Genomic DNA, 26,131 nt, shown 5'->3' on the forward strand with positions numbered 1-26,131 from the left:
ATTGATCAAAAGCTTGATCAAAATCATCAGAATCATTATGATTACGAGAAGAAGATGCCATGCGTATGGACTGAACGTTTAACCTGCACCAATAAACATTTAAATAACTTTTAAATTATATCAAGCATGATTGCATAACATATTAATATGCGACTGACTCTAAATTTTTAAAGAAGCGTCAAAATACTATGTTTGATAACATCTCAAAATGCTATGTTTGATAACAACTCACATACACAATGCCATTTTCTTTAATATTTCAATACTTTATAAGCTTTAATACTTTAATACTTTATAAGCTTTAATACTTTAATACTTGATAACAACTCACATACAAAATGCTATGTAACTGATACGTAAATATGTATGTGTTGGATCCACTCTTACCGTATGTTGATATGTTGTTACCTGATGTAAGAAAAGAGCTTGGTAGCTCTCTTTGGCAATATGATTTCTGGTAGCTCTCGTTTGGCAATATCAAGTAGGAAGACCAATGTATTGGTAGCTCTCGTTTGGCAACTCACATACACAATACACTCGTTTGGCAATATGATTTTTGACTTATCTCGAGCTGAAGTTTAAAAAAACTGAGAGTAGAAATGTGATAGAGGGGAACTGAAAACATTCATTACGAAAGTCACAAAGAGTATCTCATTTTAAAGACAATGAGACTACAAAACAACAAACATATCACAAAGCTTCTTCCGTGACACAACAAAACAAGAAAACAGTAGCTACTTCCGTGACACAACAAAACAAGAAAACAGTAGCTACTTCCGTGACACAACAAACCAACAACGACAGAGCAAGCTCTGACACAAGAAAACAACAAAACAGCATCCGCTTTTCCACGTCCGTGACACATAAGACCAGAAGACCACAATGCTCCACTCTGCGATGAACAGAAGCCATAAGAAAAAAACAATACAATACAAGACAAACAATACAATAAAAGAGAGAGATGTGCTCACCCTTCGGTAAGTGTTGCCGCCTGAAACAGAGCAACAACGAGACCTACACTGAGCCGCCTGATACAGAGCAAATGAGTAACATAAGCAATAGAACCAACATAAAACAGAAACAATGAGAACTACACTAAGTAAGAAGCAGAACTTGCCAAATAAGAAGTTAAGAAGCTTACCCAACATTTCTGAAAGAAGCTTCGTCTTTAAAGCTTCTTCAAAGTCAGAGAGAGGCTCTTTTTTGGCAATGAGAGTCTCAAGCAGGCCCATCCTGGACAATCTTTCTTTCACTTCCAAATCTTTCTCCTTAATTGCCCACAAGCTCTTTATCTCTGAGACATCCTTGAGGCCTTCATTGGTTCTCTTACCAATGCCTCGTTTTGATGCCTTAACACCAGGAGGACGTGGCTCACCATCATTGGGGGTTGCGTGAGAGCTTTCGGACTGAGCCCCATCGTCACACTTGCGTTTCTGCCTGCTTCCATCAAGCTTACTACTAGCTACTTCACACCATTTCTGGTCAAACCGCAGCTCCTCCCACGCATGTTGAAGATTGAATTTCAACTTGTGATCATTGTGGAAGATCTCGTGTGCCAGCTTAACTACATCGTTCTCATTCATTCCACTTGTCTTCTGTCTTGTTGCCGCCTCATAGGATCCAGAAAACTTGGAGACGAGATCGTTTATCTTCTGCCACCTCTGCTTGCACTGGATTGACTCTCGCTTTTCACCACCTTGCACCTTTGGACTAGCTGCAAAGTAAGCAGCTATCCGCTTCCAGAAAGCACCAGCCCGTTGCTCGTTGCCAACAACAGGGTCCTTGCTGGTGTTCAACCATGCGCTAATAAGCACAACATCCTCGGTGAGACCCCATTTCTTCCTCGATCGTCCCTCAGGTGGTGTCTCTTCACCATAGACAGGGACTTGTGGTGATCCGACCTCCCCACCATGCGAGAAACCATCATAACGAAAGGCTTGAGGAGGGACACAACCTTGTTGACTTGTAAGAAGGTTAACAAAATTGCCGGTCTCAGTATATGGATTTGTTGAATCCATAGAGCCAAATTTCAAAGAAGAGAGAAAAAAGAAGAAATGTGTTAGCAGACAATAGAAAGATAAGAATGCTTTCGAGAAGATGAAAATAAAGATAGAAGGAATCAGATTTAAATAGGAGAAGAGAATGGATTTATTACATGAGTTGACATGAATCTAACATATTTATTACCTATCTCACACTCCTAATACAACACTAAACGAAGCATTAAACCCTCTATCAACTACTTTCATCACACGCGGATTGAACACTAAACCACAACCTAACTCAGACAAACATTTAAACCTCTGTCAACTACTTTCCAGACAAGAGCAATAAAGAATATCTCAGACAAGCATTTAACCCTAACTCAGTGGAAAATTACCTCTACAATGGTCTCAGGTTGGGCTTGCGAAGACAGAAACAATGTCCTAGCCACAGCACCTTCAGCCATCAAATAAAATCAATTAACAGAGATAGGTAACAAAACAACTCAATAAACAAAGCTCTTAACTTGATGTTATCTTCCAGCAAAAGTAAATCAGTAACTAGGCAATAACTTCAATCCGCTCATAATTAAGCCTCAAACAAGAGTAATAAAGTATGAAACTTTACCTGGACGAAGGCCTTAAAGATCGTTTAGACCAAACAGTTTAAAAATTTGACTCTTGTTGTCTGATCGATCCAATCCTCATCATACCTCCCCTAGACGAGCTAGAGAAGGAGGCGAGGAGATTGACGCGGTCGAACCGAGATCAGAGAAGGAGGCGATGAGATTGAGGCGGAGGATGGCTTCATCTGTTACGGATCGGACTGATAGCTTTCACGCGTTCTCCGGCGGAGATCAATAGAGAAGATAGAAGAGAGAAGCCGGAGATCAAGAGAGAAGAGGGAGATCGAGAAGAGAGAGAGAGAGAGACGGAGATCGCGAAGAGAGGAAGAAAAGAAAAACAAAATAAAACGTTTTTTTTAGAAGCTGACACGTGCCTTTACAAACCCTTCTCAAAACGGTTTCCAAATAACCAAATTAAGGATCGGTAACACCCATTTAATTTTCCTTTTGATTTAAATAAATAGCCCATTTAACATAGAACCCATTGAGAGAAACCAGGATAATGGTGCTCTTATGAGCCCAAACGAACAAGATATATTGTGCATCTTTCGAATTGAGATGGACCTACGTGTCAGTCAGGTGGACACGACGACTTAGCTTTTATTTGACAGGTCCCATAGTTTTCAAACTATACAGTTTTGCACCTTGCTTGCTCCCACCGTGTGATTCTATTGATATCAAATGATGTGAAAAGAATCAGAATGATATAATAGGCTGTAATTGAAACATCATAATGATTCATTCCAAAACCACGCCTCAATGTTCTTTGTTGGGCCGTTATTATTACCAATTATGCCCCATCAAATGCAAACATACCTTCATCTTTTCATTTGCTTATATAGTATGATTAATCTATTCTATTAAAAGGGAAGCAGTCTTGATAAATCTACTTATAAAGGTTGTTTAGACATTTATCTTTTTTACTTTTTTGTCTTCCTTATATATTTTATGTTATCCATATTTAATCTCACTTTGTTATCAGCAAAATAAATATTATTAATTGGTCTTTGAGCATTTAACTTAAAAAAGATAATTTAACTCATACAACCCATTCAAAAAAGAAAATTATAAATCCAATTAACTTTTGTTACAGAAAAAAAAATAACCAAATTAACTTTAGACCATTTTTTTACAAAATCCCAAATTATGAAGACCATTTTATACATAAATACATATAAATGTAACATTATTTAAATTGTATGGATTTTTAATAATAAAATATCTGTCACAAACTGATTTTTTTTAAAAAAAAAATTGATAATAGTTTGATAGAAAATTAAAAAAGGAAAAAAAAATAATACTTACTTCACTATTTTGGTAGATTGATAATTAATATATTTATAAATAAACTTAACAATATTTGTTAAAAGAAATTTATTATACAAGTCAAATATATATTAATATATCAAAAATTTATAAAACAAAAAACAAATTATATTTTTTCTCAGTGGGTTAATAACGGTCTTTTTGATTTTCAGATACTTTTACTATATTCATTTTATTATATTATATTCTACTATATATGAGTTGTTAGATCTTACAGTTCGACCACAAGTCTGATTCGGATATGAAAACTCAATGAAAACATTATACCCGACTGAAATAATAATAATAAAACAGTTTTAAATATTTTAGATATCTAATAGTAAACATAAATTCATTTAATATTTGAGTTTACGGTCACCGAAAAAATATCCGCGCTTCTTAAGCGCAGGTCAAAATATAGTTAGTCTTAATATAGTATGCCGTGTATGTGAATATGCGGTATATTTGTCTACACACATACTGTATTTGTCTAAAACGATGACACATGTGAGTCGTGAGTTTACAATACAAACAAAAGAAATCGAAAGTTGTTAGTAATGATTTCAATCATTTCTGTTGTTTTAAAATAAATCAAATCATTAATCATTTGTGTCATATTATCTAGTTTTATATTAGTCCATTCAGACTTATGTCTAGTTACTCATATATATAATGCAATACAATTTCTTCATAAATATACATGGTTTAGTGATATACTTCACTGAATTACTTTTAAGTATGAGAGTACAATTTCTTTATAAATATACATGGTTCAGTGTTATATATACTTCACTGATTTACGTTTAAGTATAGGAAAGATGATAAAAAGACATTCGATCGACTGGCCGGTGAGCTTAACGTTGCTGTCAATATATAAAGGTTTCTATACGAAAATACATTGGTTGTAACTAGCTAATCACATTTTGTTTAAATGTAGTGTTTAGAGTAAATGATTCGAATTAGTGCTGTTTTATATAATAGAGAAGTACGCTCAACTGGACCAGCTTTGGGTGTGTTTATAGATCTGATAGGAGCTCAAAATGTTCTTTAACTTGAAAAAGAAAAGAAACAAGGAAACCCCACAAAAGCCTTCCCATATGCCAAAAATGCATCATTGCCTAAACCCACAAGCATTCACCATCAACACTAATTACACTCTTTTGCTTTCTTTCTTCTTATTACCATCTCTCTCCATTCTCTTTCAAGTCTCATTATTGTCTTTTAAATCTTAATTAGAAGCTGTTTTTTTTTTGTCTAGTTTGTCTCAATTCTCGGTTGGAGACGGATCATTGAGTTGGACCACCTGGCGACGTTAACAAGAGAGAAGTGTTCGGCTTTGGTCCGGTCTTGTTACGTACCATCGAGGACTACTTGTTCTTCTGACGACATTATTACTAAACAGAACACGAAAGTGGAAGATGGTCTCGGCTTCCGAGGAGGAGGAGGAGGAAGACGGTGGCAGAATAATCAGCCGTCAAAGAGACACGGAGGAGGAAGAAGCTGCACCGCCGTATCCAGCGAGCCTTGCAATCATCTCAAAAGCAACCTCAAGGTCAAGACGGAGGTTGATAAAGGGTTGGAACAGAGGAAAGTAAGCTGGCCTGATGCTCATGGCAAAGATATTGCTCATGTTCAGGAGTTTGAGCTTAGGTAACAACCTATACACATACTTCTTCATTTCTTTATAGTCGTTGGTTTTGTTTAACGTAACGTATCATTCTTATAACATTAAAAAGCTCTGTAAAAAGGGTTCTAATGGATTATGTAGTCGACTTTGGTACTCGACCGGTTAACTTCGGTCATTCACGAAACAGTAGTTACCAGTTTAGCTTAAGCCGGTACAAGGACACTAATCTGCGTTTGTGGAATTTTATTTGCAGCGCCTCTGAAGACGGAGAGCATGCAGGAAAGTCTAAAAGAAAATATTGTGGTGTCTGTATAATCCAATGACAATAATATTATTACCCTTTTGAGTTTTGTTGCCTTTTGGTTGTTTTTCTTACCACTGTGTCTGAAACGAGTTGAAGTAAGTAGTGAAACAATGTTGAATCTCCCATCAACTTGATCTCATTCAGATTATTTCAGGAAGATGATACATATATAATAATCATCTCCAACGATTAACACCAAAAGACAAAAGAAAGAATCATAAGCATACATTAAGTCACAACAACATCATTCCTCCCCACTATATATATTTAATTAAATTTGTTATTTTTTTCCTGGTTTTTGGTATATAAACCCAGTAACAATAATCTGCTAGATTTTCCTATTTCAATATATTCTTATGTTTCCAGAGAGAGAGAGAGAGACAAGGAAGATCCTTTCTTACTTGTGGTTTCTTCAGCTGTGCTGAGCTGACTTGCTCTTCTTGGCTTTATTCTTCTCTTGAATCTTCTTTTTCTTCTCTTCAGATGTGATCCAGTTGTATCCCCTTGGAATTGCAAATGGGTCTTGATCGTTCTCAGCTTTACCAATACTAACCCCTCCAGAACTAAAGCTTGCTGATGGACGTTGGCTAGGTGTTTTGATCCATTGAAACCATGAGGACGATGAGCTTGATGAGAACTGTGTTTCCTCTCTAGGACTGTTCCTGAAGTTAGAAGTAGTAGGGCTTGATGGTGGCGTCACAAACTCATCTTCAATAGCTTCTAGCTCTTCAAACTTTGTGAATGTAACGAGTACTCTGATCGTAGGGATCACCGGAATAGCCACCTGCAGAACAAAGAAGAATCTTATTGAAATGAGTAAAGACTAATATGATTGATGATGATGATTGAATGTTTTAAACAGACCTTGACAGGGAATGTTCCGGATGGTAGCTTAGTGGTCATAAGCTCCCTTAACCGCCGAATAGCTTTGACTTTGTTTGCGAGGATATCAAGAAGCGGAAGAAGCTCCTTTGTCTGTAATGGGAATCTCTCAGACAGCCAAAGGACTGGTCTAAGTCCTTTCTTGTACTCGTTCTCTCTGCTACTACTACTACTACTACTACCTTCCTTTCTCTTACTAGTACTACTCCCACTTCCTTCTGATGTTGAAGCTTTAGACGAAGAATCTCTAGTAAGAGTATCAGCAGTTGAGTGTCTTCCAGGTTTTACCTGTCTCCTCCCATCGTCCTCAAGAAGATCACTTACTTTCTTCTCATCAACACAAAGCGAACTTCTCGGAGGAACGCTACTCCGTTTGCTGTGACCTTCATCTCGTTTCCTCCACCCACCAAACCATCCTTTCTTCTCCTGTTTGTTGCAATACCCATTCCCATCCATTATAGGAATGTCCCGGTCCACATGAGGAGTGTTACAAGACCCTCCTTCTGGTGAATCCACCTTGAGTGCTAACTCAAGCTGCTTCCTCTCATCTTCTGTCAACACATCTCCAAGATCCTCGCTCTCAGTTTCATTCTCTTGATTATTGTTGTTAGAGAAAAGCTCCTCATCACTCATCGCGCCGGGGACTCTCCTCGACTTGATACTAACAACCACATTGTGCATATCGTACACTTTAGCTTTCCACTCCCCAACCATCTCACTCCTCTCCTGCCGCCTCCACGTCAACTGCGGAAACAAAACCGCTTGCGTCACATCGATCCCCGGCCTGAATATACTAGTTTTCGACATCGCAGCCACTTCTCCACGGACCTCATCTTCAGAAGCAGGAGAGCCAGCACCGTCCAATGCATTCATAATCTCCTTATCTTTATGCGATATCATAAGCAGAGAACCAGAAGGAACTTTCCCATCTTCAGACCCGTCCCCAAGGAAAAGTATAGTCTGGTCCGATCTCTGAATCCTGAAACCATCAAATCCAGCTAACGTCATATCAGCTCTTAAGTTTGCACCTCTCTTCCATATCTTGTAAGTATCAGAAGGCGCCACTCTAGATATAAACGGTATCACCGAGCTCTCGAAGTGGAAAGTGATCTCCATGTAGAAGTCTCTCATCCTATGCATCGTAGCCACAAGCCTCGGCAACCTCCTGCACCATTTGGCCCACGCAAGAGGCTGATAATGCTTTACAATAATCATCGCAATCCTCTCCTCTCTCCCGCAGATAGCTTCTTGCAACGCGCTCCACCCTTGCTCGTTCTGGAGACTCCAGTCAGCTCCAGCAACCATTAGCATCTCCGCGGATGTCTCGTCGCCGAGTTTGACAGCTAAGTGAAGAGCAGTGTCTCGGTTGATTACGTCGCGTCTGTCTATAACGGAAGCGATGGAGTCGGCTTTGGTCTCTTCGGATACGGAAGCTGCTTCGGTTTTGACCTCGGAAGGGTCGCGCATCTTGGGGAGAGAGGAGAGCAGCTTCTTGAGAGCGGCGTAGTCACGAGTGACGACGGCGCGGTGAACGGGACTGTGACCGTAGTTGGTAACATCGATGACGCTTGCCATAGCTTTGAAAAAGACTCAATCTTTTAACCCGACATCGTTTAATCGAATTGAATTGAATCACTCAGCAGCACACAGATTAGAGACGAATTGGAGCTTAATGAGGTTTGAGATTTAAGTAAAAGGGGGAAATGATTCTCGACTTTCCCTGAAAGGCAGGAGCTTTGGAGATTCGTTGCTTCCGAGGAATCAGATCCGACCCAGATCGGGAAAGAAACCTAAGGTGGAAGATAGCTTTGTGGGAAGAAGAGATCTAAAGGCAACGAAGAGAGGAAGAAAGGAATATAGAGTGGAGAGGCAGAGGAACCGATGGTGGAAGGTTCAAAGTCCGGTCGGGAAGCTTACACGGAATCTGGGAAGACTATTACATATGAATAACCGTTAAAAGCTTCTTAGGACAACAAAATTAATTACTGGTAAATAAAATAATCTAAAAACGAAATTACTGGAACAGAAATGAAACGATTGTAATTAATAAGTTTGGTGAATACTTATTTTATATGCTAGATACCAAACGAATAGTAGTGATATTTTAGATTGAATTCAGAAAAAGCCAAGTTAAACCAAAAAAAAGAGAGGATATTTTCCTCGAATAATTCATCAAGAAACCGCCAAAATAATTGGTTTTGAGGCAATTGGTGACTTGATTATCCCAATAAATGGTTATTGTACTACGGTTTTTTCTTAGTTTTGTCATTAAACTAATCTCAAAGAAGTACATTGTCATATAGTACTTGACAACGTTATGTGATGAATATGTAGACTGCGTGTAAATAATATAATTCTTGTGGAAAATATAGCCATTAATAAAGAAAATATTTGACTAAAAACCATTTATTTATCGTATAAAAGAAGAACGCGTAATATATATATCTATAATAATAAAGGAGAGTTGTCTCTCTCCTTAGGCCATCCACATCATCATTAACATATGGGCTTTTTTAGACACCTGGCACTTAAAAAAACCCTACAAACTAATTTTTTTTTCTGTTCTCAATAATCCTTTCGCAACCATTATGAGCTTCGTATAGTTTATTCCCAAAGTAATTTCTATTTGAGCTTATATTAGGTTATTTTATCCTGGTCCAATTGTTTTTTTTTCTCTAAGCACAAAACTTAGTGTAGGTTATTTGGTCTGAGCTCTTTTCATTCCGATGAAGCAGTCGCCGATTCACTTTCTGTAACGCCTTCCGTTTCTATTTATTTACTTCTTTGATCCGACCATTAAAATGTTTCATCTCACTCGCCCCACTCCGTAGCATTAATTCCAGCTCAACCTCTTCATATCTAACCGGTGGAAGGTCTTCTATATAAAGCTCAGCCTCTTAGATAACGGCGGTCACTGACGTTGTCAAGGTTATATCTCTTCTCGGTATATCTAAAACTGGACATGCTAGATTCAGACAAGTTCCCGCGACGACAAAAACTGAAGGTGGAGGAAGAGATTGGAAAACGGAGGAGAAGACCAGAACAGAGGCAACATCTATCGAGGTTGTGTTAAAGAGACAGAAAACAGAGCAGTACGGTGGATCTACGTTTACGGTTTATTTCCCGGCACCAGTCCATCGACGTCCTCCTTAATCATACAACCACAGTCAGACAAAAATAATGGTTTGTTTCTGTGTGTTTTACAAATATTGTTTACGTTGACTAAACTCATACACTCAACCATCTTCCTAATTCCTCTTTCTCTTACCACTCCATCTTGAAAGATTGGGATTTGGGAGCCAAAAGACTTATATTTCGGTATAAATATATTCTGTTAGTAATAACATAAACTTTTGTCAGAGACGAGACTTGAATTGTTGTCTTGATTCTTTCATTTTGCAGTGGTAATAGCTCCTGGTATGAGTCTGTTAAAGATTCTATTGTCTAAACCGAGTTCTGTGGCAAAAGGTGTGTCGATGCGGAATGGTCTGGCTCTGCGTTTGATGAGAGAGAAGAGAAAATGGTTTTCAAATTATCTTGGAAGACAAAGCTTTTTGACTCAAAATTCTTCTCATTTGCAAGAGATGGATGCAGACAATTCATCAAGTTTTTTTTATATTTATGATACAGAAACTGAAACCATACCTTCACCTCTTACATATGTAGCAGGGTACTCCACAACATTTGCAGAAAGATTTTTTGGGAATCCTTAGTAGACAATCTCTTAAGAGAGTTGACAGTGTGATTAAATGTTTCAGCTGTGCATTTGGATTTGTGAGTCTGTAGTTTCCTAATGTCAAACTGGAAAGTATAAGGTGAACTAAAGAGATGAGAACTTATTCCAGTACTGTTGAATGGAAATGATGTAAATCAAGGCTACCTTGTCGACCTGTTTTTTTCTTTCTGGTGTTTAACCTGGTGAGCTTATGAGCACCCGCTGAGTTCCTCTACGTTTACAGAGAGCAGGAGAAACGCTTAAAAACTCAAATTAGTCTTCAGATACTATAGACGTAGATGCTGATTAAGTTTTTGAGTTAGTGCGACTTTGATGTTCTAAGGCTTTTGGGATTGCCTGAGCATTTTATGTAACACACGATTTTTGTTGGTTACAAAACTTTGTGGCTGCTTGTCAATTGGACAGTCTTAATGAGCCTTACAAATGGATCTAAAAGTTATGTGGGAATTAAATGTAAAGTCCAAGTGCACCAATGTTAGTTTAGTTTACTAACTATTTAGGTAACCCAAACGTAGTGAACTACATGAGAGGCCTCAAGGTTTAAAGAAACAAAAATAAGAGAAATATACATTTGAATAAGAGTTTAACCATAATCATGCAACACCAGTGGAGCAACCATCACTTGCTGGTTTAACACACAGTGTCAGACACTTAACTTGGTGATCAATTCATCCCAAATGTCTGGGATGGTCTCATGGATCTTCTATTATCTTCACTTCATTTCTTATGATACAAACTCCAAATTCTGAAAGCTATTGGTTACAGGACACACACATACAAAAAGAAGTAATTTGTTCCAATATTATTCACATTTTTCAATATAAAATAGTATATCAGCTGGTTAGCACTTAGCATACATGACTAATCGCCTGAGATGGCTTTGTCCATGCAAATTCTTGACGCTACTACTCCTGAAAGGTGGCGAATACAAAGGAGATGGCCGTGAAAGGTGGAGTCATCCTACCAAGTCGCCCCGGTCTGAGTACAAGTTCTAGGAACTCAAGTTCTAGGAAGTATTAGGAATTATACAATCAGGGGGAATGTGATGTATATTGGTGTTGGCTATGTCTCCCTCCCAGTTAAATTGAAGTGTATAGATTAATTTTAATTACTAAGAAAATTTGAGTATTGATTCTAAGACTTATGTGTAAAATTCCAACGCATTAAGGAAATGTAACATTATAATATGTATATATGATTATATATGAATATGTAATCAATTTATTTATATAGTACTAAGAAATAAAAATTAATTTTGTGTTATTATAATGGTCTAATCAGCTGAATAAAATAATATAATTTAATAATTTGATTGATAATTTACGTCTTTGTCATTTCAGAATTATTATAAAAGATTCCCTTAACTAGTATATCAGATAAATTTCTAACTTAGCAAAATTACATTAATTACAAGTAAGGAAAATTACAGCATGATGCAATCTTCATAAGAGTTACACAATAATTTTTAGAATTAACATTATTTATCTTCTTTCTGTCTCAATGTATAAATGAATTTTTTAAGAAAAATTTTAAGAATGTTTAAGACTTTACACAGTCTACCCTAATGAGTTGAGTTGGAAAAATATCATTTTTAGACTTAATGGGTCCACCTTAACAAATAATAAAATTTAGCAATTCAGAATTTACTTATAATGTTTTAGCATAATTAGTCACTGGTAATACCAATTCAATATCGCTATCTTCATTAAAATTCAAAAAATGAATTCAAATCATCAACTATCAATCATTAAAAAAACTTCTTAAAATCAAAGAAAATATCATCGCATGTGCTAGCCAATATTCGAGGGGCAACATCTATAATATTACGAAATCATCAACAGTTTTAGTGAAGGCCGCTCAAATCAAACGGCGTACAAAAATATAAACATCAACATTTTGACAACATTTCTTTCCCGCTGGTAGCACCTATGCTTATTACACACGTTTTAATTCAAATTAGTCACTAAAATAGAACTTCAAATGTTTCTTCCATATACTGTCAACATGGTACTAAAGAGTACAAGTATGTTCTGTAAATAAAACATCAATTTTACTTTATGTTCAAATTCCAATTAAATTAACTTTGTTAGGACTATCGGTTTTTTATTCTATTTTTATCAAATCGATAAGTCACAACCACTTATGATATTCCTCTTTGAACTAATCAACTTCAAAACAAAGTAATACATTACGGTCGCTAACCACTATCAAATGGATATCATTCACTTTCAACATATTTTCATATTCATATTTTTGAACATATTTTCTTTACTAAGACCATAAAGTAAATTGTAAATTCATTTCAGAAAAAACATATGAACCCGGCGCGTAGCGCCGGAATACCACTAGTATACTATACTAAAAGGGAGATAATCTCCAATTCTAACATGTCCACATCAGCATAAATAATCATCCAATCAGAACATTTCGTTTTTGGGCTGGACTTAAATTTTTTTTTGAATTGACTTATGTGTAGGCTTCTTTTGATTTGGGATTGAGCTTTTAGATCATCTAATAATTAGACATAGGTCTACGACGCAGCACTGAAGTCGCGTGTCTTTTCTCGCCTCCTCTACCACTTCGTCTTCTCTCTTCTCCTCTGCCACTTCGGCTTCTCTCCGTAAACCATTTCGACTGAGTTTTAATCGATCCATCAATTATACTTCTTTATAGTTTCATTTTAGCTCTTTTTTTTCTCATTCTTTATATACTGCTCCTTTCATGTTTCTTCTATCAAATTACTCTTACACTCCTTTAAGTTTAATTGATATGATCGTTCTGACTCTCCATGTCTCTCCTTCTATATAAAGACCTTTTCCGATCTCCAAGCTCATTCAACAACATCCATAAAATGTCCTCCTGCAAGGCAAACTTAACCGGCAAAATCTCTAGCCAAGTCTTCGGTGGCTCTATTTTTCAACGCCATCACACCAGACCTCTCTGACTCAAAGTTACACTTCAGTTTATTCCACTTACGGGAGTCAAGAAACAGGGAGCTCTGTATTGGCTTTGAACTGAAGCTCTTCAACAAGTAGGTATGATCTTTTACTGATTAACATAACCATATACTGTTTTCTCCGTGTTTTATAAATAAACAATTAACATCAAATATTAATTTTCAAATCGTTGCATCAAATATTTATAATAAACTAAATATGTAAAACATAAACATTTAAATGTTGTTTTATTTAAATAAATATATAAACCTAAATATTTTATAATAAAAAAATTATAATAAAATTTTTTAAATGTCGTTTTATTTAAATCAATGAGTATTTAAATCAGATTTACTAATTATAATTTTGAAAAAACAGATTCTAATCATAGAAAAAATATATAATATAGATATATAAAAATATGTGATGCTGAGATTAATAATATAATTTATAATATGTTTTACATATTTAGTTTATATATTAATCTCAACATCACATATTTTCAGTGAATATTATAAAATATTAAATAAGAGACATATAAAAACATACACATGATATAAATAACACATATAACAAAAAAATATATGTGATGTTGAGATTAATAATATATTTTATAATAAACTAAATATGTAAAAATATTTTTGAGAATAACTTAGGTTTTAAATTTTTTTTATTAATTTCACATTGTTCACTATCACATACATATTTTAGATAGTAGAAGACAACAAATTGTGAGTTTTACTCATTTTAATTCAATTTATTATTTATATTTTATGATATAGATGTAATATATTGTAATATACATATAAAATATATGTTATTTGTATATAGCCCCGGGCGTAGCCCGGACAAAATCTCTAGTGTATTTAAACGTAGAATTAAAGCTAAGCATGAGAAAAACTTTGAATGTGATTGAAAACTGTTTTTAAAAAGCTGGTCATGTGTTTCTTCACACCTTGATTATTAGTACAATAAACTAGTGGGCCTATAAATGGGCCCAAGTGCTCTCATCACTGTCACTTGTCAGTATCATTCTCCCTGGCCCAGTTTAATTGTCTCAGCCCAACATCATTAATTCGAGATCCATAACCCGACACCCGACCCGGAACTATGTGAGGTCCAATCGTTTCCAGCGGATAGCAAAGAGGCGGAGATAGATTAATCTTCGATGCTTTTGCTCTCCCCCATCGGAAAATTAGGGTTTCGTCTCGCTCCTCCGAATCGGATTCAATCGGGTAATCTCCTCTCTCCTTCTGTGTTCGCTCATACGATACAAAATTGATCTCTATGACAACTGTTTCTGGTGAGGAAGAAGGATTTCGTTTTTAGTGTATCGAAGTTTGCTGTTTCGTCGTCTAAATTTTCCCAGTTTCGATTACAATAATCTTCAAAATCATGTGAAATTGTTCTTGTTCGCTTGAAAAATAGTTATCCTTTGTTGAAATTTTGATTCTGTGTATATGGATTATGTGAGCATTGCTTCAATGTATCTCTTGGTTTAACTGATTCAGGATGGAAAACACTGACATTGACATGGTAATCAGCATACCTGACACACCTGATAGACCTGTACGCCGTGAGTCTAACAAGAGACCACGTTCTCCAGAAGCACCGGGTAGATTCCAAAGAGGAGAGCACCGTCATCACCCCAACGGCAGAGCCAGACCAGCTTCTGATACACAAGCTGAGCACGGACATGGACATCGCTCTCGTGCTTCTGGAAGCAATGCTTTGTTTAGGAGAACCGCTGTTGAGAAGGATAAAGGCAAGTCTATCTGCATTGATCAACGTAATGGACATCCTAATGCTCTGTTTACATCTGAAGGTGTGAGAGAATCACGGCCAAGTGATGATGGTTCTTCTGCTAATAAGGGTAAAGGGATAGTAGTAGAGTGTGGCTCTGTTTCTAATAGAGAAAGGATTGACCTTTCCAGTGAGAGAAAACCCGTTAGAGGCACTAGAAGGCTGGTGAGAAACGGCTGCATATCTCCACATGCAATAGCAGCTAGGACTAGACAAGCTGCTGCTGATGATACCAATTCTAAGGATAGAGTTAGTCTTGAACAGGAGTTAGCTCTTGAAGCTGCGTCTTCGATTGACATTAGGGAGATTGTTTCTGATAATCATAGTCGCGGAAGGTCTAGAGGAAAAAGACCAGAGATTCCCTCAAGCAGGTAATGTTCCTAACGTTGTCTTTCATTAGATCTTTTGGTTCTGAAAGAGTTTGTAATGTTTTGTATATGTGTTAATAGGGTGGCTAGTAGAGAGGCCTCGGAGGGATGGGTTAGTACGCGCAGCCGGAGTTTAAATATCGACCATGAAGTGGATCGGAGGGATGAGAGTGACACACGTGGAGCTTGTAGTTTCGTTTCAGGACTTGATGTTCTGGAAAGCGGTGCAGTTGACAGAGAGGCTAGACCACAGCGGCGACGGAAAAATGGAGTTACTCCTTCGAGGTATGAGCCACAGGCTTCTGTCATTGGATCTTCTGGGGAACCATCTAGCTCAAGGCCGCGCAATTATCAAAGACAAGGCAGACAAGTGTTGGAAATTGAAGATTCATCTCCTGAAGTAAGGGTCTCCCGAGCTCCTAGACGTGTTGAAAACGATGAATCTGATGATGTGAAAGCAAGACAGATAGAAGCAGATGCGCTGATGGCTCGTGAACTGCAAGAACAGATGTACGCAGAATCGACAATTAGAAACGAGCAGGTACTTTTCGAACCCTTCGTTTTTTAGATATTCTTTGTATGTTCCATCCTTTTATAATAGTCTTATTTGACCTTCATACGTTGTAACAGATGGACGAAACCATAGCCAGGATGATGGAACAAGAGGAGAACTCTCGCCGTCCTTCTAGCCGTGCTTCTACTCGTAACACCAGAAGCTCTAATACCGTAAGTCACAAACTCTAAACGGTCCTGTATTAATGCTTTCTTCACCTGGTGCTAACATTGTTAAACATGGATTTATTCTTTCTTAAACTTGCATTTGAAATGAATCTGGGTTTAGGAGCACCTTGAAGACCTTAACAGTTGCTTATGCTAATAATAAAGTATAATTTAACAGATTGCAGCAGATCCAGGTGGGAGTAGTCGCGTGGAAGAACGACCGCAGCAACATTCTTCTCGGAGGCGAATGAATCCTCCACAGGCTCGTGCTGCTGTTAGAGCACCACGACGGCCAGCTCCGCATTTAGGCCGTGCACATGCATCACGACACGGACCTATGCATTTCAATTTTCCAAGCGGCATGGACGTTGAGTTGGTAATCTTTTTGGTGAACTCTGTTTAAATTCCAATGTCGCGGGAAACTAAGATTTAATTCTTTACCCTCTTTTGAAAAAAAAATTGAAACAGAGAATGGACTTTCTGGAGAATCTGGAGAATGTTATTGGACACAGCTTCAACAACAGTAATCTTCTTCACATGGATCGTGACTTTACCGAGTATGGTATCTGTTTATCGTCATTTACCATATGTTCTTCAATAATTGGAACTTAGAGATATTTTTGATTGCAGAGATGATTACGAGTTGTTGCTAGCTCTTGATGAAAATAACCATCAACATGGGGGTGCTTCTACTAGTCGCATTAACAACTTGCCAGAGTCCACAGTTCAGGTTAAGCAAACGTTCACTTGTAAAATCCATTTTGTTCACATCGACGTATTGTTATTAAACCTTTTTCTCTTCTTTGTTGTACGTGTGATTTGCAGACCGATAATTTTGAAGAAACATGTGTTATTTGTCTGGAGACGCCGACGATTGGAGACACTATCCGTCATCTGCCTTGTTTCCACAAATTCCACAAAGATGTAAGGATCCCTACTGATTCAGATTCAAGATCAAAACCCTTTTTTATAGATTACAAACATCTTAAGAAATCAACGATTGTGTATGCAGTGCATTGATCCATGGCTTGGACGGAGTAAAGCATGCCCGGTTTGCAAATTCTCTGTCACTTAAAACGAGGATGTTTACTAAAATTACTATAGCACCCTTTCGACCCGGTGATTTTGATTCTGGGATCATTCTCTCTGGAATCATGTTGCTGATAAAAGCAAACATTCATCGTCTCGGTCGAGTTTGAAACACCTCATGAAACAGGGGTTTTACTACCGTTTACACTCCGATGTGTTTTAATACTCCCTTAGCTGTTCTGTAGATTAAGCAGTTGATTAAAGATTAATCTTGTTCTTATACTGCGGCTCTTCTTCTTTCCAATCTTAATGATGATTATTCAACTAAATATCAAAAAACATGTTAAAACCTGTGAACGCATGTTATTATTCAGCTAACTTACTCGAATTAGCAAGATACAATCATTTGAAAAAGGAAAATTAAAGAGAAACGACGTACATATAATTTATTCCATCATATTTAACGTTTAGTATATTAGTTCTTCATAAATGAAAACATATATATTTGCATGAGATTTATAGCTCCTCGTCATTGCACATAACAACTCAGTGACCTCCACTGGCGCCTCCGCCTATTCCTCCACCAGTTCCACCGCCGGCTCCTCCCAAGGCACCAGCACCACTGCCAGGTCCCACACCACCAACACCACTGCCGCCAACTCCTGCTCCAGTTCCTCCACCGGTACCACCGCCAGCTCCCACACCATCACTACCACCAATACCACTGCCGCCAACTCCAGCTCCTTTTCCTCCACCGTTACCACCACCAACTTCTCCAGCTCCACCGGTACCACCACCAAATCCTCCACCACCGCCAAAGCCTCCTCCTCCCGCTCCAGCTCCGCCACCCTTACCAAATCCACCGCCTATCTGTCCACTAAAGCCACCAATTCCGCCTCCAATCCAACCGCTACCACCTCCTGCTCCAAAGCCACCTCCACCACTTATACCACCACCGCCAAAACCGCCGAAATCTTTCTTAAAGCCCTTCTTGTGGATGCCACCTTTGTGGAGCAACGGACGAGGGTGAGGAAACAAGGGCTTCTCATCCCCAAACTCTGTTTCTCCCACAGTAAAATCTGTGACCAAAGCAAATACCATAACAAACACACACGCTTTACCAGAGATTAAACCCATGCTTGTCGGAAACTACTTGAATTGTTTGTAGTTAGACAATTATTGAAAGAGAGAATATGTGTTTTAGGAGATGGTTTGTCGCAAGGGTAGTATATATAGAGGTTAGAGAGGCTTAGAGGGAGAACGTGATAGCACTTATTGTCAACTGTGCAGCGTGTACGCAGCCTAAGTAAACCGGATAAATTGGTACGCAGAGTGTACGGGAGCTGTAGTTTTATTTGGTTGCTAGTCTATATAATCGCAGTAACCGGCGTAGAGTAAACCAGAATCGTGCCGGTTCAACCTGTAAAAAGCTTTTGTGTGACAACAAATAAATGGTATTTCATCTGTCAATGGACAAGTTTTTTCTTTTTTACTTTTTGGACAAGTTATTTATGTATGCATTGCCTACCCAACTGCCCTATTGATCTCATCCAACAGAAAGAGAACAATATGTTGTAAATATAGTTGAAGAGTTGGGAACCTATGACACCAATTATTATATACCAGTCGTTGAATTGTGTTCATCATATAATCAATGTTATAAAAACCAATCAAATACCGGTTATTTAGAAAACCAAAAGTTGAGAGAAACGTACCGATTTGGTTTATTAGGTTACTTTGTCTTACAAATTAGCCGTGAACTTATTTCCAAATCTACGAATTTCACATGGTGTTAGTTGAAGTATACTAACTTCTTTTTTTTCTTTCACTAAGAATGGAAAATCGCCAGACACAAGACCGTAACAAAGAAACATATTTGCGCTTTAAAGATCGAAAGCAAACGGGCCGTGTAATAAACAAACAGAGAAGGTATATATGTAAACTAAAGATGGTTAAATCAAAAGAAAAGACTTTTAAATTAACAATTTGGAGCGAAGTTTATTAGCTACAGACAAGAGATGGCTGATGTTGGTAGTTGGATAATGTTGAAGTAATTTCATATTCGATGTGAAATCTCCAGCGATCAACCTCTTCCTCACCAGTACCAGCATCGCACAACATATCCCCAGTAAGCTTTCCTGCAACGAATACAAGATACTTTGAGTTCTATCATTCAAGCCAAACACTAGTGAAGCTTGCCCATATATTGATTTGAGTTCAGACATGTGTCAACGTGAGAAGATATGGGCAAATCTTACCAGAGGACCTTCGGGGTCGCTTAAGAGTGGATCCCATATGTGAAGAGAGTCAAAGAAGCTAAACTCTTGTGTAAGGAGGAGAGTGATCCACCTAAATGCATAGAACTGTGGGTTTACCTGTAATAATCAATATAAATTACACAATGTCAGTTATCTCAGAAGCTATAGTTCATTTCTACTATCCTGTACAAGAGAGAACAAAAATAATAAAGTAGGACTGTAATAGCAGAATGACAATTATGTTTTGTCGCAACAGAGATTAAACACAATGTCTTACTTTGGTGGTGATCTCTAAATGACGCCAAAGTTCCTCATCATGCTTCCTAACAAGTTGCGAGAGCCTTGTTATTGCAGACCGGATTCCAACCACACTATTGTCAAGTTGTTTGACAGTAGAAGTCTCTAAATCCACTCAACAGTTCAACAAAGCAGAAGAACGCATCAGCTTCAGCATGGGACTGCATTAATTTTCATTGAGTTTAATAGATATTTTGAAGATTATGAGAATCTAAACTTGCACTGTTATCTTGAAAGTATATACCCTATCATATCAAAAGTAGTTAAAAATGTAGCAAAAAAACAAAATAAAGAAGATTCTACTTACTGAACTATCCTCATCAGGATCGTTACGTAAAATTTAAAAGATAGGTGCCAAAATTTGGTTCATCCCTTGAACATATCTGATGCCTTGATTTAACTTGGCAAACACAAGCAATATATTCTTCATAGACTCCTACACGAGATCAGTGAGCTTGATTAATCAACAACAGGTGATAATTTGCTAATGAGAAGACAAAAAAAGGGTTACCTGGTTAGAACGTGCAAAGGATGATCCAGCAGAGAAAAATGGTATGTCTGGATGTGTACGCTTGACATCTTTATCTATTTGTTCGATTGTCTCAGTATCCTATATTAATAAAACGAACTGATGTTGGAACTCTTGGACAAATTGAATAACATAGCATTAATCATGTCCTTAAGTGATGTACTGAAGAGATTTAAACAATGAATGACCTTGCCAAGGATGCAATAGAGTTATATAGTACCTGGAAGTATGTATTCCAGATGCTGGCCTTGCGTAGGCTCAAAGGATGGTCCTCGTCAGTAATCCTGGATCGAGAAAGCATGCATCGGCTTCCAGTCTTCAACTCATAATTATCAAATCCCTTTGACCTCACCAATCTCCATGTGATTTCTGACTAATTACCACAGAATCATTTAGATGAACTAACAAAGTTCACTAAAAGGGAGGATAAATCCAAATACCAGTAATCAAATTCACTAGACATAGCACGCAAAATCAAGAGCATGATCACTTACAGGACTGGTGAGAAGCTCATCCTTATAGTGTTTGTACTGTGATCTCTTTTGTTTCAGTTCACTTGACCAGAGTGAACGTTCAGGTGGCAAGTATCCAAGCAAAAGCTACCAAATATAAAAAAAATCACATTTCAAAACTATCCTTAAAGTTTTTTTTCATGCAAAATCAAATTATATCTTTGTGATAAGATACAAAACCTTCCAAACAGTAGAACGGATTCCAGTAGAATCAGGTAAACTTTGCAAAGCGAGACTCCTCAACTCCTTCATATTGATCATCTTTTTCGATAACTACTAATCAAAACCAAATAAAATCAATTAACAATTCAGATATAAGTTAATAAAGGAATGAAGGTTTGCGCAATTGACCTCCGCTGAGAGATGAGCTTGGCGGGAGAAGTCCTCGCCGGACGGAACAACGCCGGAGATGATATTGCTATCGTTGTTCCTCTGTCTAGGAGACGGTGATGGAACGGGAAGAGCAAAATTGAGCCTGGAAGCGAAGGAAATCGATTCCGACTCTTCCTCCTCCTTCATTTTGGTGGCGGGGGAATGGAGGAGGAGACCATCGTCGTCGTTGAAAGACGACGGCGGAGGATGTGCAGACCACATGGTGCTATTCAACCACTCCGGCACCTTTTTCCTCACCATTTCTTATTGATGGATCGATCAATCGATTGAGATTGAATCAATTTCAGATCAAATCGAAGTTCAATGTTTCTTTTTCCATCTTCTCTGAGAAAGAAGAGAAATAAGAGGGAGGCAAATAAACAAGTCTTTCACAAATTTAATATTTAATTTATCACACATATAGCCTCCATATTATTGATTTTCTACATTTTTAACCCTTTTCTTTCTCTTGATTCAACTTCCCCCCTTTTGTTTGATTGTGAGCTGCTGAAAATTTTATTTGTTATAGTGAGCTAATGGTAACGACATAGAGTAACAATAACTATGATTCATGGATGGTATAAACCATAACAACTATTCCGACAGCTTTTTTTGAAGACGAACTAGAAATCAAAGAGGAAGAATGCCGCATAATCAAGGTACGTCTTCTCCCTCTAGTCTCCATTAATCTTGATTATGTTTATTATTCACTCAGTCAATCTTTTCTTTTCTTCTTTACCCAGAAATTTCCCCAGCTTGATAGAGACCATGAAGGCAATGTTACAGAAAGACTCATGGGCATACTCAATGTAAACGTCTTCTTTGCAGCGTGTATTGCTCATAAAGAAACCGAAGATGATGAACACTGGATGAAAATATATGTTTATTGATGCTCTTAGACATTAAATCGATATAGTTTGGTATTCACGAACCATTTCAAACCGGAGTTGAGTTTGTAGTCTTTTCGGTTTCTTCTCTATTTGTGCATTCATTAATCATACAATGCCTAAAGAATGCCATTTGCCAGTAAAATATCCATATATTATATACCTTATCATCTAACCTATAATAAAAGGGTTATATGAGCATCAGAGAAGCTGTCCACGTAGGACAATTAAATCAGCCAATCAGGAGATTTCTTTTTGACACGTCATCAAGCTCAGCTCCGTTGCTTTGGTTCTTCTTCACGCCTTTCGCGATCCTAGAGGCGATAGATTCGACGTTTCCCTTTTCAATTTTTCCAGATCCCATTTTGCTAGATCAAATCGTGAAACCCTTTGCTTTTCCTCTCTTAATCCACGTTATCCGGTGATCCTAAAAGAAGTGTTATTCTATCTCGAAGGATTCCGATGAGATCTAAACGCAGCGATGGAGGTCTGCTGCAGAAAACCTTGCCGTCGCCGGCTCAACCTCCGTCTGAGAACCAGAGAACCGCGGCGGAGGAACAAAGGAGAAACGAGAAGATCGTGAGATTCACAGAACTGAGCCGTGGTATCTGCACGGGTTCTAAGGGAATGAAGGATCGGCCGATACGATGCATGACGTCTTCAGGAACGTCAGAAGGAAGAGGAGATCAGAAGGAATCTGGTTCTCTGGTTCTCAGACGGAGGTTGTGATGAATCACTTGGAACTCTTGGTGGCGTTTGGTTCACTGAAGGATTTTCTTTTTGATGGTTGTGAACAGGTCAGATATGGAAGAGAAGAAGCTTGCAGATAGAGTCAGCGATGAGCAAGTAAAGATAATTGAATTGATGGTTTCTGATGTTGATGCGAGGGATACCGAAGATGAGGTCTTTGAGGAAGCTATCGACAGTTCGAAGCCTGAATCTTTCCAAGCCGATGATGGGTTACACGAGGATTTGCCTTCAGAGGAAGTGAAAGTGCCAGAGGTTAATGGAGAGAGCCATGGTGAGGCAAACCTGCAACAACTAACTACGGGAGAGGCTGTACCAGGTTTTGTGACTTCCCAAATGAATGGTGATGAAGGGGAAGCAGGTGCAGGGAATGTCAGCGAGACAGCTACACTTTCTTTTTCTGAAAATGGAATCGTCTCCCCTGAGAAGAAAGCTGTTCTCCTCTCTTTCGGGTAAGCTTTTATGGTTTCATTTTCAATGAATTCTTCTTCTATGTATATCTTTGAAAATAGACGAGTACTCTATAGTTTGTGGTGATAATCCTGAGCTATTGTTTTGTTTCTACTCTATTTTATTGTTAGGGTTGTTGGAATTTATATCAAACCTTAAGTCTTTTTGTTTGATTGGTGCAATGATTGGTGATTTCGTTTTGGTTATGCTTCTGAGCAGGTCAGAGAAGGAAGAGAAGAAGCTTGGAGACGATAGAATCATCCATGACCAAGTAGAGAACAATATATTACTGGTTTCTGATGTTGTCTTTGTGGAAGCTATTGTCGGTTTCCAAGCCGATGATGGGTTGCACGAGGATTTACCTTCAAAGGCAACTCATGAACATTCCATGGATGATCTGGAAGAAGAGAATAGCAATGACAAGGAAGTGAAAGATTCCAAGGTTAGTGGAGAGACCCATGGTGAGGCAAACCTGCAACATATAACTGAGGGAGAGGCTGCACCAGGTTTTGTGACTTCCAAAATGAATGGTGACGAGGGGGAATCAGGTGCAGAGCAGGATGCTTTATAAAAAAGCACAAGAATAGATTGAATCATCAAAAGCTTGAGAATTGTGAACCAGAAAGGAAAGCAGCCGACTTTAGGTAGAGTACTCGGCCTTTCCTCAGTCTTGTGGAGAAGAAATGGTTGGCGTTTCAGGTCTTCTTCTCTGTCTTGCATCACTTTATTTGAGGCTTTTTTATAAAGCATCCTGTTTACTGAACTTTGTTTTTTTTCTGTAACAGAGAAGAACAAAAGTTAATAAAATTTACTCAAACTTTTGTTTTCTTTCAGAGTGGATCAGCACAAGAACAGATTGAATCATCAAAAGCTTGAGAATTGTGAACCAGAAAGGAAAGCAGCCGACTTTAGGTAGAGTACTCGGCCTTTCCTCAGTCTTGTGGAGAAGAAATGGTTGGCGTTTCAGGTCTTCTTTGTCTTGCATCACTCTATTTGAGGCTTTTTTATAAAGCATCCTGTTTACTGAACTTTGGTTTTTTTCTGTAACAGGGTAGATGAGACATACAAATTTCCGTAAAATTTTCCTTTCGCAGTGTTGTACTTTGCATTTAGCTTGACATTTGTACATTAATAAATTGGATTTAAATTTACATAAGGTTCTTTGCATGATATTTCTCTCTTATCTGTCTTTATTTTCATTGCAGGCTTCACTTGAATCTGAGATGATAAAGCCACAACTGATCTGAAACTCTTTGGTGTCAATCTAAAGGTACATTCCCCTCTTTTTGCAGCTTGGATCGATCAATGTTCTAACTGCTTACGTTGCCATTTTGTCTGAGGTCATTCATTTTTCGTTTTCATTTTTCAAAAGCTATTGGAAGACAATCTCCCGCTTAACAGAGTATACAAATTAAAAGATGTGTCTGCTGCTCCAATTCGTTTCTTTCAGTGACATGAAGGGGTCGTTGGTCGGATTTCACTGAGTATCAAAACGAAGCTCCAAAAGCAGAAGTTACACGATGAAGAATCTGGAGCGAAAGACGAGGAGATAGAGAGGAAGATGGAGATTGGGCAAAGGGTTTAAGCTCAGCTTGGTTGTCTCGAGGAAGAGACTAAGCGCATTGCCTTGATCCGTGAGGTATATATGAAAACTAATCATCCCCATTTTAAAATCTTATTTAGTTTTTTTTTAATGTGTACTTGAATTTTTATTTCACGACTTGGCAATTGTGTTGAAAATAAAGAAATATACTTTTCTTTTGGGTTTTGTGTGATTTGTTCCGTAACTTTTGTGTTGGGTGAAGTGATCAATATCACGAAAAGCTGGATTTAGTCTGGTTCCTAGGGCTTAGATGAGTTTTGTGGATCAAATCTCTTTCTTTTTTACGAGAGGAACCATTTGATTCTTCTCAGTATTGTAATGTTTGATCTCTAAGAAGCTCTATGGTTGAATTGCATACAGAAGCTTAGCATGATAACGAGTAGAAAGAAGTTACATTGGTCAGGAAGAAGATTGATTTTGTCAACAAAGAATTCTCAACAAGCCAATCTGTAAAGCTACCACCACCAGCAAAGAATCCTCAAGGTGATCTAGAAAAGCCTAAAAGGTGAAACGAGGCTTGAGAAAAATACATAATCCTGTTATTGAGAATTCTGTTCAACCTTGACAGGTTCCAAAAAAGAGGAGATTGAGTAGCCAAATCCAGGTTGAAGAGAAAATTGATGAAATCAGACTGTGGTGGAACATCCTGAGGAATTAAAACAAATTGATAGTAATCAGAATAGTAGTTCGGGAGTAAGCTACAAGCAAGCTACTAAATCTGCGACAGCAAGCTGAGGCTACATGGCACTTCTTCCCCTCGGCAACAAGGGTCCGAGAAAACCACTAGACGTTACTCGCTACCATATTCAGGTAATAATGCAAGAGTTACTTCTGGTTTTTCTGAAACAACAGGAGTCTCAGACTCGGGCGGCAACACCATCTTTTATCCTATGCAAATATGTTTCTCCGGTTACCTGATCATATAAATTTGTTTCTGTGTTGTGCGAGCAGACAAATCTTTAAACATGAACATGTTTTTTTTAGAATTGAATATGAACATGTTACCAACGCCTTATTCCTTTTTTTAGTTCTTACAGCACGTGATGGTGGACAGAAATTATTTTGCAGTGTGGAATGATCAACAGATTTTAGTGATACAGCAATTGGTGTTGCACATAAAGAAAGCATTAGTGATGCGGGAAATATATAGTTGTGTTT

General features: G+C 37.8%; 7 protein-coding genes across 10 annotated transcripts; 3 read left to right on the forward strand and 4 right to left on the reverse strand.

Moving 5' to 3' along the window:
- Positions 1-605: 605 nt before the first annotated feature.
- Positions 606-3,116, reverse strand: LOC125579368 (glutathione S-transferase T2-like). Its single transcript, XM_048743423.1, has 4 exons — positions 2,611-3,116; positions 1,142-2,439; positions 972-1,028; positions 606-892 (listed from the first exon to the last, which is right to left on the reverse strand). Exons 2-3 carry the CDS (start codon positions 2,016-2,018, stop codon positions 1,015-1,017), a joined length of 891 nt encoding a protein of 296 aa, XP_048599380.1. The 5' UTR covers positions 2,019-2,439; positions 2,611-3,116; the 3' UTR covers positions 606-892; positions 972-1,014.
- A 1,433-nt stretch (positions 3,117-4,549) lies between these two features.
- LOC106370985 lies at positions 4,550-5,973 on the forward strand. The gene is made up of 2 exons (XM_013810993.3): positions 4,550-5,563; positions 5,794-5,973. The coding sequence occupies exon 1, from the start codon at positions 5,332-5,334 to the stop codon at positions 5,506-5,508; it is 177 nt and encodes a 58-aa protein (XP_013666447.2). The 5' UTR covers positions 4,550-5,331; the 3' UTR covers positions 5,509-5,563; positions 5,794-5,973.
- On the reverse strand, positions 5,941-8,719 carry LOC106370983 (ankyrin repeat domain-containing protein 13C-like). Its single transcript, XM_013810992.3, has 2 exons — positions 6,709-8,719; positions 5,941-6,628 (listed from the first exon to the last, which is right to left on the reverse strand). The coding sequence occupies exons 1-2, from the start codon at positions 8,299-8,301 to the stop codon at positions 6,257-6,259; spliced, it is 1,965 nt and encodes a 654-aa protein (XP_013666446.2). The 5' UTR covers positions 8,302-8,719; the 3' UTR covers positions 5,941-6,256.
- A 5,762-nt stretch (positions 8,720-14,481) lies between these two features.
- LOC106370977 (zinc finger CCCH domain-containing protein 13) lies at positions 14,482-17,669 on the forward strand. The gene is made up of 9 exons (XM_013810987.3): positions 14,482-14,633; positions 14,910-15,572; positions 15,651-16,110; positions 16,200-16,295; positions 16,468-16,665; positions 16,758-16,846; positions 16,920-17,019; positions 17,115-17,213; positions 17,302-17,669. Exons 2-9 carry the CDS (start codon positions 14,911-14,913, stop codon positions 17,362-17,364), a joined length of 1,767 nt encoding a protein of 588 aa, XP_013666441.2. The 5' UTR covers positions 14,482-14,633; position 14,910; the 3' UTR covers positions 17,365-17,669.
- On the reverse strand, positions 17,662-18,532 carry LOC106370981 (glycine-rich protein 23-like). Its single transcript, XM_013810991.3, has one exon. It carries the CDS (start codon positions 18,453-18,455, stop codon positions 17,865-17,867), a length of 591 nt encoding a protein of 196 aa, XP_013666445.2. The 5' UTR covers positions 18,456-18,532; the 3' UTR covers positions 17,662-17,864.
- A 646-nt stretch (positions 18,533-19,178) lies between these two features.
- On the reverse strand, positions 19,179-21,754 carry LOC106370979 (TBC domain-containing protein C1952.17c). The gene is given in 10 exon segments (XM_013810989.3): positions 19,179-19,456; positions 19,577-19,693; positions 19,854-19,961; positions 19,963-20,034; positions 20,181-20,309; positions 20,385-20,483; positions 20,623-20,775; positions 20,897-21,001; positions 21,095-21,187; positions 21,266-21,754. Coding segments are annotated over 10 exon segments (1,323 nt in total). The 5' UTR covers positions 21,548-21,754; the 3' UTR covers positions 19,179-19,291.
- A 594-nt stretch (positions 21,755-22,348) lies between these two features.
- On the forward strand, positions 22,349-25,988 carry LOC106425937 (translocase of chloroplast 132, chloroplastic-like). 4 transcript variants are annotated; one of them, XM_048743425.1, is made up of 9 exons: positions 22,349-22,895; positions 22,971-23,372; positions 23,590-24,069; positions 24,205-24,337; positions 24,421-24,444; positions 24,576-24,640; positions 24,743-25,009; positions 25,334-25,456; positions 25,542-25,988. In XM_048743425.1, the coding sequence occupies exons 1-3, from the start codon at positions 22,636-22,638 to the stop codon at positions 23,939-23,941; spliced, it is 1,014 nt and encodes a 337-aa protein (XP_048599382.1). In that variant the 5' UTR covers positions 22,349-22,635; the 3' UTR covers positions 23,942-24,069; positions 24,205-24,337; positions 24,421-24,444; positions 24,576-24,640; positions 24,743-25,009; positions 25,334-25,456; positions 25,542-25,988. The 4 variants fall into 4 exon arrangements, with proteins under 4 accessions (XP_048599382.1, XP_022566713.2, XP_048599381.1 ...); XM_022710992.2 differs by having other exon boundaries at positions 24,821-25,009; XM_048743424.1 differs by having other exon boundaries at positions 24,421-24,640.
- Positions 25,989-26,131: the final 143 nt, after the last annotated feature.

Source organism: Brassica napus, chromosome A10, assembly GCF_020379485.1.
Source record: "Brassica napus cultivar Da-Ae chromosome A10, Da-Ae, whole genome shotgun sequence".
Taxonomy (NCBI): domain Eukaryota; kingdom Viridiplantae; phylum Streptophyta; class Magnoliopsida; order Brassicales; family Brassicaceae; genus Brassica; species Brassica napus.

Excerpts from the sequence above, each read along its gene's own strand:
- LOC125579368 (XM_048743423.1), bottom strand. The coding sequence starts at position 2,018 with ATGGATTCAACAAATCCATATACTGAGACCGGCAATTTTGTTAACCTT.
- LOC106370985 (XM_013810993.3), top strand. The coding sequence starts at position 5,332 with ATGGTCTCGGCTTCCGAGGAGGAGGAGGAGGAAGACGGTGGCAGAATA.
- LOC106370983 (XM_013810992.3), bottom strand. The coding sequence starts at position 8,301 with ATGGCAAGCGTCATCGATGTTACCAACTACGGTCACAGTCCCGTTCAC. Across the intron at positions 6,629-6,708 it reads CCGGAACATTCCCTGTCAAG|GTGGCTATTCCGGTGATCCC; the intron begins GTCTGTTTAAAA and ends TTTGTTCTGCAG.
- LOC106370977 (XM_013810987.3), top strand. The coding sequence starts at position 14,911 with ATGGAAAACACTGACATTGACATGGTAATCAGCATACCTGACACACCT. Across the intron at positions 16,296-16,467 it reads ACACCAGAAGCTCTAATACC|ATTGCAGCAGATCCAGGTGG; the intron begins GTAAGTCACAAA and ends ATAATTTAACAG. Across the intron at positions 16,847-16,919 it reads ATGGATCGTGACTTTACCGA|AGATGATTACGAGTTGTTGC; the intron begins GTATGGTATCTG and ends TTTTGATTGCAG.
- LOC106370981 (XM_013810991.3), bottom strand. The coding sequence starts at position 18,455 with ATGGGTTTAATCTCTGGTAAAGCGTGTGTGTTTGTTATGGTATTTGCT.
- LOC106425937 (XM_048743424.1), top strand. The coding sequence starts at position 22,636 with ATGAGATCTAAACGCAGCGATGGAGGTCTGCTGCAGAAAACCTTGCCG. Across the intron at positions 22,896-22,970 it reads TCTCTGGTTCTCAGACGGAG|GTCAGATATGGAAGAGAAGA; the intron begins GTTGTGATGAAT and ends GGTTGTGAACAG. Across the intron at positions 23,373-23,589 it reads GCTGTTCTCCTCTCTTTCGG|GTCAGAGAAGGAAGAGAAGA; the intron begins GTAAGCTTTTAT and ends GCTTCTGAGCAG.